This window comes from Pituophis catenifer, unplaced genomic scaffold (assembly GCF_029215685.1).
Source record: "Pituophis catenifer annectens isolate HBS135680 unplaced genomic scaffold, rPitCat1.0.hap2 SCAF_2, whole genome shotgun sequence".
Taxonomy (NCBI): domain Eukaryota; kingdom Metazoa; phylum Chordata; class Lepidosauria; order Squamata; family Colubridae; genus Pituophis; species Pituophis catenifer.
In genome coordinates, this window is record NW_027256882.1 from 45,396,309 (window position 1) to 45,413,590 (window position 17,282).

Here is a 17,282-nt window from a genome sequence, read left to right on the forward strand (position 1 = left end):
ATCCATCTGGTTCGGTTCCAATACAGGAGGAAGGCGCTGGAAATAAAATGGAGGCTGGAGGCCGATTGGAAAGAAAGGTTCCCTTTATTGTTGAAGCAGATCCACCAACCACATGTGATTCTGGGACAGCTGACAAAATGGAGTTTAGAGTGGGTGGATTTTATACCTTCTGGATTCCTATGGGATCATGGTTGGCTCTATAGGCAAATGGGGAAATGCAAATCCTAGGTCTTTGTCTGAGCTAATTTGGTCAACCTTTGGCTTAATTGTGTTGCTTATCTGATGTTTCTGCCTGACCCAATCTTTCTGAATGGATTACAAAATCTCCATTTCTAAAAGCTGGCCTCCTCAGTTTCCGCTTGGGGCAGGGAGACTGAGGCTGGTTTCTGCCTCCCTCAAGAGCATGTGTCTCCATTTCTCCCTTAGGGGAAATATAATACTCTGCTTCTTTTTAATATTCCCCCAAATATTTCATTCTTGGGGGGAGGGGCTTCCCACACATTCATAGCAATGTTCACCTAGCCATGGGAATACCAAAAGTCCTCTTAGCCAAAGAAATAACGTTGTCTCTAAAGAAGATGAACAAATGAGTTCCATTTTGCGATTCTCTTATAGAAAAGAGAATATATTCAAACAACCAGAAAGTAGTGGATTGGCCCATTCATCAACACACATCCCCAATTATATCGCCTTGTCCCGCCTTTTCTTTTAGTGAAAATGTATAAGGGTTTCTTAATCCTTTGTTCCTGGTTCTGGGCATTTTGGCCAGGAGCCAGGGGTGAAATCCAGCAGGTTCTGACAGGTTCTGGAGAACCGGTAGTGCGAAATTTTGAGTAGTTCAGAGAACCAGCAAATACCACCTCTAGCTGGCCCCAGGAGTGGGGTGGGAATGGGGATTTTGTAGTATCCTTCCCCTGCCACGCCCACCAAGCCACGCCCACAGAACCGGTAGTAAAAAAATTGGATTTCACCACTGCCAGGAGCCCTTTTCCTTGGAGTACTCCAATAAAGACCAATCAGAAAACCTGCACTTCGTATCTGGCGTCCATCATTGGCTTCTGCACCAGGCTCAGACCCGAACTGGGGACAACAATCTGCTTCTCTTCCTTGCAAATATATTTCTTATTTCCGTCTTGAGATTTCCCATGCAAGCTCTCCCCCTACACAGGAGCCTTCACCAGGAAATGGGGTGTGAAGGACTCTCCAGGTTCCCCCACTTTCCTTTCCGAGGATCTCGATTTATTCCCCAGGGCAGCATTTGTGGTCTCTACTTTCCCCCATGCCTCTTACAACCATGGGAAAGGGAGGTTAGGAGGGAGGGAAACAGGGGGTCTCAGGAAGGGATCTCCCACTCCTCAAACTCAAAAAACTGAACCTGGATGAGGACTAGGAAGGTTTCTCTTCCCTTTTTTAGAGTGAGAATCCTCTGTCTCCCTTTTTATAAGAAGAACACACAGACACACCACACACACCTACCTTTTCCACTTCTGGATCCTTAGGACTTTCTGGCCGCCTTTATAACTTCCTGCAAAGCTCAAAGGGTTAAAGTGAGAGAGACTCCAGTATCCTAGAAAGGCAAAAACCGAATGATGTCACTGCCTTCCCAACTTGTAAGGCCCAAAGCTGAAGTGCCCCCCCTGGTGGATTTTCTGTGCATGAAAGGTGCTCATGCAAAGAGCGGAGAAATGGTGGCCAGGAAGGGGCTCCTTGACTGGGAAGCTTTTGGCAATGTTCTACTTTAGTAAATAGCCTTGTATTTAAAGTAGTAGTATTAGAAAAAAAGACATTCCCTAACAAAAATCTCATTTAAATCTGTTGCTGTGGAAGAAAGGAATAAGTCAACCGAAACAAGAAGGAAACATGAAAGGTGACTGTACTATGTACCCCAGCTTGACTTTCTGAAGGAAAGAGAGAATACAAATCTAATAAAATTCCTGAGTTGGAATTTTGACCACTATTTCAGCTCTACCATCAGGAAAAAATAACTTCTTTCTACTCTTCCCTGTGAAAGAGACTTGCCAACAAAGGTTTTGGGCACAAGTGTGGCCAAAGACAAGGACTACCTAAAATATGTCGATCAGGTGATTTCTTGAGGGAAACGGAAAATGCAAATCTAGTAAATGAATGTTCGTCTCTTACCTGCGTTGGGGATTCAGTCACAGATCCTTCTCCCCCAAAAGAAAGCGTCAGCTTCCTCCTATTCTTCCCTGTGAGGGAGATACAATTTCAAAAAGCAAAATTAATAAAACGGGAGGAGGTATGCTATAGAAGAGATACTTAGAGAAGACGAGAAAGCTAGGATCTATCAGAGGAGTTGAAGAACCTTATACTACTTCTTGATGTGTCCTGATTTGGAGCTTCCTGGGAGATCCTCCTGAAAAACTATTCTTGAGAGAGTTCTTGAGAGAGATTTGATGGATGCTTCTTTCCCAAAGATAAAAGTTGACAATCTTTTGAGGTGATGTCTATTGAGGACTGACTCTTTTTAGAAATGAGGAGTGCTGGTACCTACTACTATTTGGAGTATATCACTCTAAAAAGCCAGGTCAGATTAGGGCAGTATTTGACTCTAGTGCCAAATTTGAAGGAGTTTCTTGAAATGATATTTTCCTATTGGGTGCAGACCTCAATAACAAACTTCTAGAGTATTCTTGCGATTTCGCAGAGACTCTGTTGCTTTCATAGCTGAAATCCAACAGGGGTTCCATTGCTTCTTCTTTAGAGAGGAACACAGACATTTCTTAAGATTTCTTTGGTTCAGGGACAATGATCCCTCCAAAGACATACAGTAGTGTATGAAAGTACACATCTTTGGCAACAGCCTTTCCCCTGCAGTCGCTATCTATGGACTCAGACATTCTGCCAAAGAAGGTGAGACAGAATATGGCTCCGATGCTAGACAATTCATAGAAAAGGACTTCTACATAGATGACTGCTTAAAATCCATGCCTTCAAATGAGTCTGCAATCAGTCTCCTCAAAAGAACACAGGAAATGCTTGCCTGTTCAATTCTCAGGCTTCACAAGATTGCTTCCCACAGTAAAAAAGTTATGGAAGCCTTTCCATTTCAAGACTACTCTAACGATTGAAGAGATTTCGATTTAGGAACAGTTTATCTACCTGTCCAACACAATCTTGGTCTCCTTAGGGACTTCCGGTTTGCGAGCTTCGGCGACGGCGGTGATTTTCTAAGACCGCCAGCCCCGCCGCCTGTAGAGCCGCCCCGCGAACGAGGAGCGGCTCGAAAACTCCGAAATCTTGAAGATTGCAGGAGCAGAGACAGCAGGGCACAGGTTGAGCCCCTGTAACCCCCCCAGGGAATTGTTTCTGGGGGTGAAAACAGGAGCGGCTCCCTTCCAACCTGCGGAGACTCCGGGCGGCGTGGGACGATTCTGCCTTCAGCAGAACAAGCCGACAGCAGCAAACTCTTAAAGTGAGAGGAACTAATTCTAACAAATAGCGGAAATACCAACTTGAATCCAGAAACCTGAAAATTGCAAGTATTAGTGCTTTATTGACTTTTTAAATCAAGAGAAAGTGAGCGAGTGAAAGTGATTTGGAAAAAATATGGCGTCCAGCGCTTGAGTTAACGAGCTAGTGAAAGTGAATTTGTGAAGCCTCTCTGCTTTGCTACAAAGTTGAAAAGTTGCTACAAAGTTGTCTTACCTAAAGGAAAACATTTCTTTTTGCTAAAATTTGACTTTGCTTTACTTCAGTTTTATTTGACTAAATTTGGGGGACTTTTTTAGAAGCTTTTGTGGAAGAGGGAAAGGAAAAAGAACTTCCCTCTCTAGAAAAATTAGCCTACGTGGCACAATGGCTTCAAAGAAGCAGGAAGGGAAGGCATCAGGGGGGGGATCCCCCACACACAAACATCAAACGCAACTTCCCCCTGCTCAACAACTACAAACTCAGAAAAAAGAACTTGATGTGGGAGATTTAAAAGACTTTATTGCTAAAACTTTGGATGAAAAATTTCAAGAATCTCAACAGGAAATAGATCATAAACTTCAAAAATCACATGAGGAATTTCTGCAGGAAATTAATGAAGTTAAAGATATGGTGAAGCAGAATCAAAATATGGTGACCAAAAAAATATCAGAAGTGGCGTCTGGCCTGGCAAATTTTATTGGGAAAGTTGATTTTAAAGTTGAAGAACTCAAATTAGAAGTTAATGTTAGGATGAAAGATAATGACTATAAAATTGAAGAAGCTGATAATAAAATGCAGAGAATTGAAGATGAGATTGTCATGATACAATTCCGGGCGATGGAATTTGCCATACGGCTTCGGGGAATTCGAGAGGAGGAGAGACAGGATTTGAGACAAGTTTGCTCTGAAGCCCTGGCTAAGATCTTACAAGTTAACCCTGATTTGGTATTTCACAAAATAGATAAAATTTACAGAGTCAACTCTTGGGTGGCCAGACAAAGACAATTGCCTAGAGATGTGGTCATATACTTTACTGAGAGAGAAATTAGAAATGAAATCCTCCAAAAATCTTTTCACACCTCTGTAGAAGTGGGGGGCTCACGACTTGTAATTTTTAAAGAATTACCTCCTAAAATGCTGAAAGCTAGAAAAGAGTTTGGTTTTCTTGTTAAGGAACTGAAAGACTTACAGATACCCTTCCGGTGGGATGCACCAGCTGGGATAATTTTTAGATATAAGGGAGAAGGATATCGATTGAATACCGTGGAGAAGGCACAACATTTTTATAGTACTATTCTTAAGGAAAGAACACCATCTCCACGTACATCTACAGTTTTGGAGATTAAGGAGAGTGAAGAGAGGCAGTCGGAAGAACAGCCCAAGCAAGAATTAGAAAATGTGCAAGGTGCAGAAGGAGGTTTTCTGAGTGAGCCCTTGCTGGATTCTTCTCCAATTTTGGATTTGATTCAGCTGACTGAAGTTAAAGATCAACGTATAACTAGAGCTCAATCCAAGCTACTTAAACAAAAGCAACAACAACAACAGGAAAGACAAGACAAGATGGCAGCTAAGAGTACCCCACAAGAGAGTGGAGCTATGGGAAGAGCAAGATCGAAGCTTTTGGATGAACTTCAAATATTTTGCTCTGCGCTCCAGAAACAGGCCGATGACCCTTAAGTGTCTATCTTGGAATGTTAATGGGTTGAATTCAGCACAGAAAAGGAAGAAAATATTTACATATTTGAAACAATTTAATAATGATATAATTTGCTTACAAGAAACACATATTACAACTCAAGATCAGAAATATTTGATAAATTCAAAATTAGGAGTGCATTATATATCTTCAACTTCGCAGAAAAAGAATGGTGTGGTTATTTATGTAAATAAAAAATTAACAGCAAAAATTATAGAAGTAGATCAAGATGGTAGGTTTGTAGCAATTGAATTGCTTACAGCAAATGGTCAAATTCTTTTGATTGGAATTTATGCTCCTAACCAACAACAGGATTGTTTTTACAAGATGTTACATACTAAAATATTGCAATGGGACTATAGAGCTATTTTATTTATGGGAGACTGGAATGGAGTAATTGATTCTAAATTAGATAAAAAGAGCTTGGCAAAGTCTAGAATTAGACTACCGCAGACTTTTTTTGATATGAAAGAAGATATGGAACTAAAAGATGTTTGGAGAATACATAATCCGAATGAATTGGATTACACTTTTTTTTCCGATAGACATAGATCCTTTTCTAGGATTGATTTTATTCTGTTGTCAAATGATTTACTTATTAAGACAAAAAGAACAAAGATTTTTCCAAGAACTTTGACTGACCATAGCCCTGTATGGATAGAAATTGAGATGGATAAGGTTGAGAGACGTTCTTGGAGATTAAATGAGAACTTGTTTAGATATGAAAAAAATACAATAGAACTTAAAAAGCATTTGAAAGAATTTTTTGAAATAAATTTGAATAAAGGTACCCCAATTGAAATTGTTTGGGACGCTAGTAAAGCTTATATGAGAGGGGTACTTATCTACATGAATTCTAAACACAGACTGTTCCGACAAAAGAAAAGATCTGAGTTGGAAATGGAAATAAAGAATAAGGAACAGTTACTTATTAAAAACCCAACAGATGAAAGAATAAGAAGTGCTATAAAACTTTTGAAAGACCAATTTCAAATGCTTATGGCGGAACAAGTTGCAACAAGTTTACAATACGCAAAGCATAATACATTTTGCAATGCTAATAAACCGGGCAGATGGTTGGCTTACACACTGAGGAAAAAACAAAGTATACGGACTATTGATAGTATTGACATTGGAGGGAAAGAAATTTTTCAACAAAAATTAATTAAAGAAGCTTTTGTGGATTATTATACTAAATTATATGCCAAAGAAGAGGTGCAGAATGGACTTATAGAAAAATATTTAAAGGATAAGAGAATTATAAAAATTACTGATCAACAAAAGGAAAGAATGAATTACCCTATAACAGTGGAGGAGATAATAGCAGCAATTAAGCAGCTAAAAACAGCTAAAGCGCCTGGCACGGATGGTTTGACAGCAGTGTATTACAAAACTTTACAAGCTGAAATGGTGGAACAACTTAGAGATTTATTTTGTAATATTCAACAAGGGGGTAAAATACCCCCATCTTGGACAACTGCTTATATATCTTTGATACCAAAGGAACAAGTTGGTCCTAAAAAACCAGAGAACTACAGACCAATATCTCTTTTGAATACAGACTATAAAATTTATGCGAAGGTATTAGCCAACAGGTTGATGCCAGTAATTCAAAAAGTGATTCATGAGGACCAAGCGGGATTTATTGAGGGCAGATATATGAAGGATAATGTAAGGCAAGTAATAGACTTATTGGAATATCTTGATAAGAATAAACAGATTTCTGCAGTGCTGGTTTTCTTGGATGCGGAGAAAGCCTTTGATAGAGTGGATTGGAACTTTCTACTAAAGACTTTAAAAAAGATGGGCTTTGGGGACCAATTTATACAGGCGATTTCAGCAATTTATCAAGAGCAAAAAGCACAGATTATTATTAATGGAAGTTTGACGACAGAGTTTAAAATTGAAAAAGGAACAAGACAGGGATGTCCGTTGTCCCCACTTTTATTTATATTAACATTGGAAGTCTTGCTAAATATAATACGGGACTCAAAAATCTTGAAAGGTATAGTGATAAGGCAAGAGGATTATAGAATAAAGGCATTTGCAGATGATCTGGTTGTTACCCTATCACAACCAATGGAATCAATAATCCTGATGAACGACATTATACAAGACTATGGTAGAGTTTCAGGTTTTAAACTGAACTCAAAAAAGACTAAAATGATAGTTAAGAATATGACACAAGATCGTAAACATGAGCTTGAAAGGAGGGCAGGTTTTGAAATTGTACCTAAGGTAAAATATCTTGGAATTCAGGTTGCAGAATCAAATATGAAATTGTTTCAAAATAATTACGAGGTGTTGTGGCGAGAGGTTCAGAAAGACATGGAGACCTGGAAAAAGCTGCAACTGTCTTTACTTGGAAGAATAGCAGCAGTTAAGATGAATATTTTGCCAAGATTTCTGTTTTTGTTTCAAATGATTCCGGTGCTTAAAAGTGATAAACAACTGAAAGTCTGGCAGTCTGGTGTGAATAAGTTTGTCTGGAACGAGAAAAAGCCGAGAGTGAAATTGAAAATTATGCAAGATGTTCCAGAAAGAGGAGGCCTTAAACTCCCAAACCTACAGTTATATTATGATGCAGCAGCTTTAACTTTAACAAGTGACTGGTTTGGAAATAAAAAGGCTGGAATATTGAATGCAGAAAGTTTTGATCTTGAATTTGGATGGCATGCTTATTTATTTTATGATGATAAAGTTGATAAAGTATTTAAAAGTCATATACTCAGAGATTCTTTGATGAGAGTTTGGAAGAAGCACCGACTCAAATGGGATTATAAAATACCGCTATGGCTGGATCTTGGTCATACCTTGTGGAATACAAATATAATGTCACTCGGGGGGTTTTTATACAAAGAGGTTCTTTTTACAGATGCGGGCAGATGGCAGCTGAAGACATTGCAGATACTGTTGGACGAAGGGATTAATTTAACCTGGTTACAATATAATCAATTACAAATGAGATGGAAAGAGGACCAAAAAACTGGTATTATGTTGCATGAGGAAGAATTGGTTAGACATATAAGAGAGAAAGGTCCAATGCATATTAAAAGGCTGTATAATGTTTTGTTAGAAAGAGATTCAGAAACGGAATTAGTTAAAGATTGTATGATTAAGTGGGCACAGAATTTTGAAGAACCAGTGTTGCTGGAAACTTGGGAAAAAATTTGGGTTCAGAATGTTAAATTTACACAGTCGCAAAACCTGAGAGAAAATTTTTATAAAATGTTTTATAGATGGCATTTAGATCCTAAAAAGTTGTCATGTATGTACCCTAATGTTCAGCCAAAATGTTGGAGATGTGATTGTGTAGATGCTACATATTATCATGTTTGGTGGACCTGTAGGAAAGTTAAGGCTTTTTGGATAAAAATTTGGTGGGTCATGCAGAATGTTTTGAAGAAAAAAATTCAATTTTCTCCACAATTGTTTTTATTGGGTATAGTTAAGGGTTTTACACGGGGTGAAATAAAACTAATATTGTATATGATAACAGCAGCTAGATTGTTGATAGGTAAATATTGGAAGAATGAAGCTTTGCCTACTATCGAGGAATGGACTTTGAAGATGGCCAGCTTTGCAGAGATGGCGAAGATTTCAGCGTATCTAAAAGATTGTTCACAAGAGACTTACGAATGGGAATGGAAAAGGTGGATAGAATATGTTCAGAACAAATACCAAACCAGAAAGTATCAAATAGCTTTTATTTGAAAATAATGTATTAGAAATATTTTTATGTAAAGAGACAAAGAGGAAAAATTATATAGGGGGAGGGATGGGTTCAGGTTTATATATTAGTGTTATTAGTTATGAGTATGTAATAGGGAAGTCTGGGGGGGGAGGGTTAGGGAGGGTTAGGGTGGATGGGAAGTTTGGGGAGGGAGGTGGGGGGGTGAAAAAAAGGGGTGAAAATGTAATTGTAAAACTTTTGCAATTAAAAAAAAAAAAAAAAAAAAGACTCATTAGGATTTGCCACCCCTGTCACAATTCAAGGTAAAGCATTACTCAGAGACTTAAGTTGTGAAACATCTGGCTGGGATGCCCCACTACCTGATGAAAAGAGGAACACCTGGACAGAATGGAAACATTCTCTACCAGCTTTATCTGATTGTCAGATAAACAATGATGCCCTTGAAGTGAACACCCCAACGATGCCCTTGAAGTGATGTCCCGGTGCCTGGAGGCCATGCGGATCTGGATGGGGAGGAATAGGCCCAGGCTCAACCCATCCAAGACCGAATGGCTGTGGTTTCCGACGTCCCGATATAGTCAGTTGGCGCCATCACTGACTATTGGGGGCAAATCATTGGCCCCCACAGAGAGGGTTCGCAACTTGGGCGTCCTCCTGGATTCACGGCTGTCTTTAGAAGAGCATTTGACGGCCGTGACCGGGAGGATTTTTCATCATGTTCGCCTGATTCGCCAGTTGCGTCCTTTTCTGGATCGGGACTCCTTACGCACGGTCACTCATGCCCTCGTCACTTCCCGCCTGGACTATTGTAACACTCTCTACATGGGGCTCCCCTTGAGGAGCACCCGGAGGCTCCAACTGGCACAGAGTGCAGCCGCACGGGTGGTAATGCGAGCGACATGGCGTTCCCATGTAACACTTCTCCTGCGCGAACTGCACAGGCTCCCGGTGGTCTTCCGGGTGCGCTTCAAGGTTTTGGTTACCACCTTTAGAGCGCTCCATGGCTTAGGACCTGGTTACCTACGGGACCGCCTACTACCCCCAATAGCCTCCCACCGGCCGGTACGCTCTCATAAAGAGGGGCTCCTCCGGGTGCCGTCAGCCAAACAATGTCGACTGGCGGCCCCTAGGGGGAGAGCCTTTTCTGTGGGGGCACCTACTGTCTGGAATGAGCTCCCCACAGAGATACGGAGGATCCCGGATCTGCGCACCTTCCGCCACGCTTTGAAGACCTTTTTATTCCACCAGGCAGGCCTGGCCTAATTTTTTTTTTTAATAGGTTTTTATTGTTAAGAAATTATAATACAATTTTTGCCATTCCGGTTCATGGTGCAAAGGTACAAATACATATACATATATATTATATTTACTTCTTATTTACATGGTATAGCCTGTTTGTCTTAATTTAACAAGTAGTACACATAGTATTTGCTTATATCATCCTTAGTATACAGTCTTACATTTTATTTACATATATAACATATCCTTGCTACATTTTATTTCCTACTATATGTATTACGCCTTGTTTTGCTATACCCATTTAGCTAATCCTCATGCTCGTCCCTAGTTCTTTCGAGCCTCATTTTGATTTCCTTTTCTCTAACCACTCGTACCACTTGTCCCACACACTATAATAATCAGTATCCTCTCTATCGTTGATTTCTAACGTTAATTTGTTCATCTCGGCACACTGGCCTAATCTTTTCCCTCTTTTCTTTCTTTTCTTTTTAATATGCAAATTTTAATCTGTTTTTTAAATGATTGGGTGTTTTAATTTGTCTGGGCCAAATTGTTTAATTCGATTTTATCTTGTTTTTTAAATTTTGTATTTATGTATTTTACTGTTTCGCTGTTCACCGCCCTGAGTCCTTCGGGAGTAGGGCAGTATACAAATCAAATAAAGATAAAGATAAAGATAAAGAACGTTGCACATCCATATGCCCCTCTACCACCCCATAATGTGTTTAGATCTGGCCTGCAGGGCTGTCCTGGAGATGGCAAGGGGCCTGCCTCCACTGCCTCGGCCCCGGCCCACACCAGCCCAGCTGGGCAGTCCCCCTGGGTGATGTGAACCCGGATGTCCAATAAGCTGCGCTTGGCCCTGACCCACCTGCATCATACTTGTGCACCTCGGGGCTCCACACACACACAATGGTGGCACTGGAAGCAGCAGCCCCTGTCCAGCAGGAGCCCTGCCACCCCTCCCCTCTTCTCCAGCCTGGGAAGCCCACGAGCCAGGCGAGGAAGCTGTGGCCATAACCTGCCGGGCAAAGCAGACAGCAGCATCCATGAGCCTCGCCTTCCTGTACCCACCATGAGCAACCTGGCCAAGGAGAGTGAGCATAGTAGCAGCAGCCTCGAGGTGGAGGTAAGCAGGGCTGGGCTGAGTTGTCCCGATGCCCAGGGAGTTTGAGGGCTGGGCTCTTGCCTTCCACTTGCAGGAGCTTCGGATAGCCTGCACCACCATCCAAGGGTCCTCTGTGTGACCTTAGAGGAACAGCGAGGCTCCTCTGGTGGACAAAGCTTTGGCGCTCACCCTGGTGTCACCTTCCTCTGCTGGAGACCTCCAGATTCCCCCCCCCCAGCCTTGCCTGGCCCATCACAGGTTCCCTTTTTTGGCTTTTTCCTCCCACCACCCAGGGGGCTTGGAGAGATAGAAGCAGCCAATATGGAGTTTGCACGGTGCCCTCCAGATGTGTCTCCCCTGCAGATCTCTGGAGAAGAGGAGGGGGTGGCAGGGGAGCTGCATGAGGGAAGGCTGCCCCAACAAGCCAGCATCCTTAACACACAATATTGGAAACAGGGATTCCCTTTCAAGAAGGGCCAGACTCAGTGGTGGGATTCAGTGGTGGGATTCAGCCGGGTCACACCACTTCGGGAGAACCAGTTGTTAACTTTCTGAGCGGTTTGGTGAACTGGTTGTTGGAAGAAATCATTAGGGCAGAGAACCAGTTGAATCCCACCACTGGCCAGACTCCCTCGTGGAGGACCAGGGAGTGCTGCTCCTCTTGCTCTCCAGAGATCTGTCAAGGGAGAAGTTGGACACTGCAGCTCCACGGGCAGCGTTGCCCTCTGCCTCCTGCTTTGCCTGGCCGGCCTCCCCCATGTAGCTTGTCATGCCACACCATGTAACTTTATATACTGTTGTTGTTCTCTTGCCCCATCTAGTGGCCAGAGGGACAAACATTTCCCAAGTATATTGTCTGAAGCAGATCCTACCCATATACCCATCATCCCAGCCGCCCAGCCGCTCTGTTTAGGGTGACCCATTCCCTCCTTCGGGTGGGAGTGTGGGAAGATCCTTTGCAGGGTCGAGCTGAGGATTTTGTGCAATTCCTGCATGATGAAGTCGCTCAGATTCGGGAAGGCTTGGACTCCGACTGGGTGTATCCGGGGAAGGAGACGGGGGTGAGTGTTGAGAATATTATCTGGGAAGAGTTTGACCCCATGGCTCCCGAGAACATGGACAGGATTCTGGGTAGGCTTAATGCTGCCACATGTTTATTGGACCCGTGTCCCTCCTGGTTGGTACTGGCCTCTCGGGAGGTTACACGAGGCTGGCTCCAGGGGATTAGAAAATGCTTCTTTGAGTGAGGGTGCCTTTCCCGCCGCCTTGAAAGAGGCGGTGGTGAGGCCCCTCCTCAAGAAGCCATCCCTGGACCCGGCTGTATTAGCAAATTACCGTCCAGTCTCCAACCTTCGTTTTGTGGTGAAGGTTGTCGAGAGTATGGTGGCACGACAGCTACCCCGGTACCTGGAGGAAGCTGTCTATCTGGACCTGTACCAGTCGGGCTTCAGGCAGGGGTACAGCACAGAAACTGCATTGGTCACGTTGGTTGATGATCTCTGGAGGGCTCGGGACAGGAGTTGCTCCTCTGTCCTGGTCCTATTAGATCTCTCAGCGGCTTTTGATACCATCGACCATGGTATCATGCTGCAGCGGTTGAGGGGGTTAGGAATTGGAGGCACCGTGTTACGGTGGTTCTCCTCCTACCTCTCCGACCACTCGCAGTTTGTGTTGGCAGAGGTCGACCTCAAGGCGCCTCGTTTGGCGGGTGCCGCAGGGGTCGGTCCTCTCGCCCCTTCTGTTCAACATTTATGTGAAGCCACTGGGTGAGATCATCCATGGTTTTGGGGTGAGAGTCCATCAGTACGCTGATGACACCCAGGTGTACATCTCCACTCCAAATCACCCCAATGATGCCCTTGATGTGATGTTTCACTGCCTGGAGGCCATGCGGGTCTGGATGGGGAGAAATAGGCTCAAACTCAACCCTTCCAAGACTGAGTGGCTGTGGCTTCCGGCGTCCCGGTATAGTCAGCAGGTGCCATCGCTGACTATTGGGGGTGAATCTTTGCCCCCCAAAGAGAGGGCTCGCCATCTGGGTGTCCTCCTGGACCCATGGCTGTCTTTAGAAGAGCATATAATGGCCGTAGCCAGGGGGGCTTTTTATCAGGTTCACCTGATCCGCCAGTTGCATCCCTTTCTGGACCGGGACGCCTTGCGCACAGTCACTCACACCCTCGTCACCTCCCGTCTGGACTACTGTAATGCTCTCTACATGGGGCTCCTCTTGAAGAGCACTCGGAGGCTCCAACTGGTCCAGAATGCGGCCGCGCGGGTGGTTATGGGCGCACCTCGTTACGCCCATGTAACACCCCTCCTGCGCGAGCTGCACTGGCTCCCAGTGGTCTTCCGAGTGCAATTCAAGGTGTTGGTTACCACCTTTAAAGTGCTCCATGGCATAGGACCAGGCTATTTACGGGACCGCCTTCTGCCACCAACAGCCTCCCACCGACCAGTTCGCTCCCACAGAGAGGGACTCCTCAGGGTGCCGTCGGCCAAGTTATATCGGCTGGTGACACCCAGGAGGAAAGCCTTCTCTGTCGGAGCTCCTGCCCTTTGGAATGAATTGCCCCCGGACATTCGTAACATCTCTGACCTCCGGGTCTTCCGCTGTGCCCTCAAGACCCTACTGTTCCGACAGGCGGGGCTGTCTAACTGAATGATTTTAAATTGGGTTTTAATTTTGGGTTTTAAAATTCGGCCAAAACTATTTAATGATTTTAATTAATTTTAACCATGATATCTGTTATATTTATGTTTTAATTCCTGAGTCCTTTGGGAGAAGGGCGGTATATAAATAAAATTGTTTTATTATTATTATTATTATTATTATTATTATTATTATTATTATTATTATTATTATTATTATTATTATCCCGCACTCTCAAACCAAGTGCACACTTGGAAGCCAGACTCCATTTCCTTACCATTTGGAGAAGGCAGAAGCAGCCATCTTAATCCATGGCACATGGTCATCCAAGGACAAACCCACATCCCACACACAGAGCATCACTGCCAGATTTAAATTGCTTCTAGTTATTCATTGTTATGTTCAGCAATAATTGAATACGGTCTCTCTTGTATTTCAGTTCTCATTGTATGTATTCCTATTTTCTCGTTTCACCAAATCCTGTTCTTTCAACAAAGCATTCAGATCTACGCATATGGTCCGTTTTATTGGGGTATAGGTGGGTGTAGCTGCATGTCGAGCTGCACACAGACTAATGTTTAGTGGGGACAGAACATAGCTCCCCCACCACCACCACTTCCTCTCCAGAGATCTGTCAAGGCAGAAGTTGGACTTGGAGGAAACTGCTTCCTGCAAACTTTCTCCTCCACGCTTCCACATGCAGCAGTGTCATCCACCGCCTCCAGCTTTGCCGAGAGAGGGCACCGGACAGGGAAATGCCATCTTTGAGAGTGATGTATGCATGATTCAGAATATAGGATTTCTCCTAGACTCACTGGGTGGTCCTGCTCACCACTTTTTAGCTAATTGCAACATGGTTCTTAACAGACGTTAGGCTGCACGAAGGTGAAGAGGAAATCCGTCAGAAGCCACTCCTCTGTGTTCAGGGAGGTACGTGGAAGAAACCCAGGAGAGACATAAAACTACACAGCAGGAAAAAAAAAAAAAACTAGGCAAGAAGATCAAGGTGCAGAAAAGTTTTTAAACCTTGACTGAAACCCAAGTAAGCTTCTCAATATAACTGCAACTTTCAACTGGTTATCATTTAATTAAATTACAGTCCTCCCATGGACCTTCTGGTAATCTCCTTGTTTCTCTTATCCACTTTCTGTCTTGTCTTCCCTTGCATCTACTTTATTCATCCATGCTACGCATAATACTTTTCTTTATTCCTAGATGATCGTTCTGGCTTGTGAGAGGTCTTATCCCTTCTGATTTACCTCTATGACCCAAAAATGCCTTTGAGGGGCAAGAAAGAACCTGGACCAGCCTGAGCAATGATACTGGGATTCGTTCATTAACTATAGATCACGAATAAAAGGAGAAAAACGTTCCAACCACAAGACCTGAAGATTCCAATGGTTTGAAGAAATTCCTCTGCATATGGAGGTGACAATGCAAGGGGGAAAAAAGAGATTTAGCTACATTTAGTGAAAGAAAGGATGTACATGGAAAGAAAAAAGGGGTTAAAAAAACAGAGTTAACCTCTCTGCTCTTTTCGTTCTCTTTATTGTTCAGCTTGATCCAGAACTATTACTGGCAATTGAGCTTCACACCAACATGTGTTAATACATTTTTAAAGCAACTAAGAGTTTAATAGATGAGTTTAACACATGACTAGAACGAAACCACACCATTGATATTTAATTAATTTTATTTAATCCAAATGTGGATTTACTAGCCCTCACCATACTACAGAAGAGCAAAATATGGCCATAATGCTTGAAAAGAAAATTGCACAAGCACTTGGGGCGCTTCTGGCTCCTTTTGTGAGAGAGGAATTTTCATCCTTTTAGCTCTTCCCACACACTCTTCATTGATCTCCATGTGACGATTCCCTCATATCATGAGGCCTTTGACTGTATAATGTTCAATGTTTCTGCATAGATACCGGCTGACTCAGGTCTCAGTTCTACACCGAGGATGCAAATATAATTACTTTTGGGGATCCCAGTTCTACACCATGGGTGCAATTTGATTATTTTTTTGATATTTTCCTTTTGGGCTTAGAGAAACAGCATCTGTTAGACGTCTTCGCATCCCTCTGAGAGCTATGACTAACTGGGGGAATGATGGCAGTTGGGGAACAGGAAGCTCATTTCTAAACAATAAAATGAAACTATTCACCACGGGTTTCAAACTCCTCGTGTGACTATGCCATTATGTGACGCATTGCATTCCCTATTCGCGGAGCTGGGGGATGGGCGTCTCCTGCATGTGATGTGACGAGACCATGAGCCACCAATTTGACACTGCTATATACTATATATACAGATACATTCAAAAATCCTTTTCAGAGTTTAGTCTGTAAACTGGAAATCCATACATAGAACCCATTAAATCAATAATTAGCATACATTCTCACGCAAATGTATCTTTGCTTTGGGGATTCTCCAGTCTATGAATTCTGTTATGGGAAATAAGACCATAGGGTGTATTGAAGCCCTTTCCACACTCCATGCATTTATATGGCTTCTCCCTTGTATGGATCCTTTGATGGCATATAAGATTACCACTTATTCTGAAGTCCTTTCCACACTCCATGCATTTATAGGGCTTCTCCCCTGTGTGGGTCATTTGATGGATTGTAAGTTCGTTGCTTATTCTGAAGTCCTTTCCACACTCCATGCATTTATATGGCTTCTCCCTTGTATGGATCCTTTGATGGCATATAAGATTACCACTTATTCTGAAGTCCTTTCCACACTCCATGCATTTAAAGGGCTTCTCCCCTGTGTGGATCCTTTGATGGGTTGTAAGGTAACTGCTTGCATTGAAGCCCTTTCCACACTCCATGCATTTATATGGCTTCTCCCCTGTGTGGAGCCTTTGATGGCATTTAAGATGACTGTTTCTTCTGAAGTCCTTTCCACATTCCATGCATTTATATGGCTTCTCCCCCGTGTGGATCCTTTGATGGGTAATAAGGATATTCTTTTGGCTAAAGTCCTTTCCACACTCCATGCATTTATATGGCTTCTCCCTCATGCATGTCCTTTTATTAACAATCTTATTTCCATGTTCATTACTTATATTTGACTTCTCTCCAATGTGGAAATTTTTCTGTGATTCAAGAGACCCATTTTCTTGAGAAAGTGGGAATATCCAACTGTAATTTTTTCCTTCGTCTTTGCATATATTGGCTGGTTCTTTGGCTTGAGACGGACAGGGTCCATTTACATCTAATGTGTCTTCGTAGAGTCTTACACCTTTCCCAATATATTTCTTCTTTAGTTTTCCTCGTTGATCAATAAAGTCCTGCATCTGAGCAACAATTGAAGATGAGCTTTCCTTATTCCAGTTATTTGACAGGTTTCTCTCCTGCCTTTGGAATTCTGTTTGAATTGCAGGTTTCTCCATTACGTTTCCTTTTCTAAGCACTTTGATGGGTTCTCCAGAGTCTTTATTGTCATTCTCACCTTCA

The 17,282-nt window shown here is 42.8% G+C and overlaps 1 protein-coding gene across 3 annotated transcripts in view; it reads right to left on the minus strand.

The window, feature by feature from the left end:
• Window positions 1-15,494: 15,494 nt before the first annotated feature.
• Window positions 15,495-17,282, minus strand: part of LOC139312201 (zinc finger protein 3-like) — a 31,225-nt gene continuing 29,437 nt past the window's right edge. For all 3 annotated transcript variants that reach the window (XM_070936801.1, XM_070936800.1, XM_070936802.1), the window contains exon 6: window positions 15,495-17,277. In XM_070936801.1, the coding sequence (XP_070792902.1) occupies window positions 16,220-17,277 (1,058 nt within the window). In that variant the 3' untranslated portion in view covers window positions 15,495-16,219. The remainder of the gene's footprint in view (window positions 17,278-17,282) is intronic.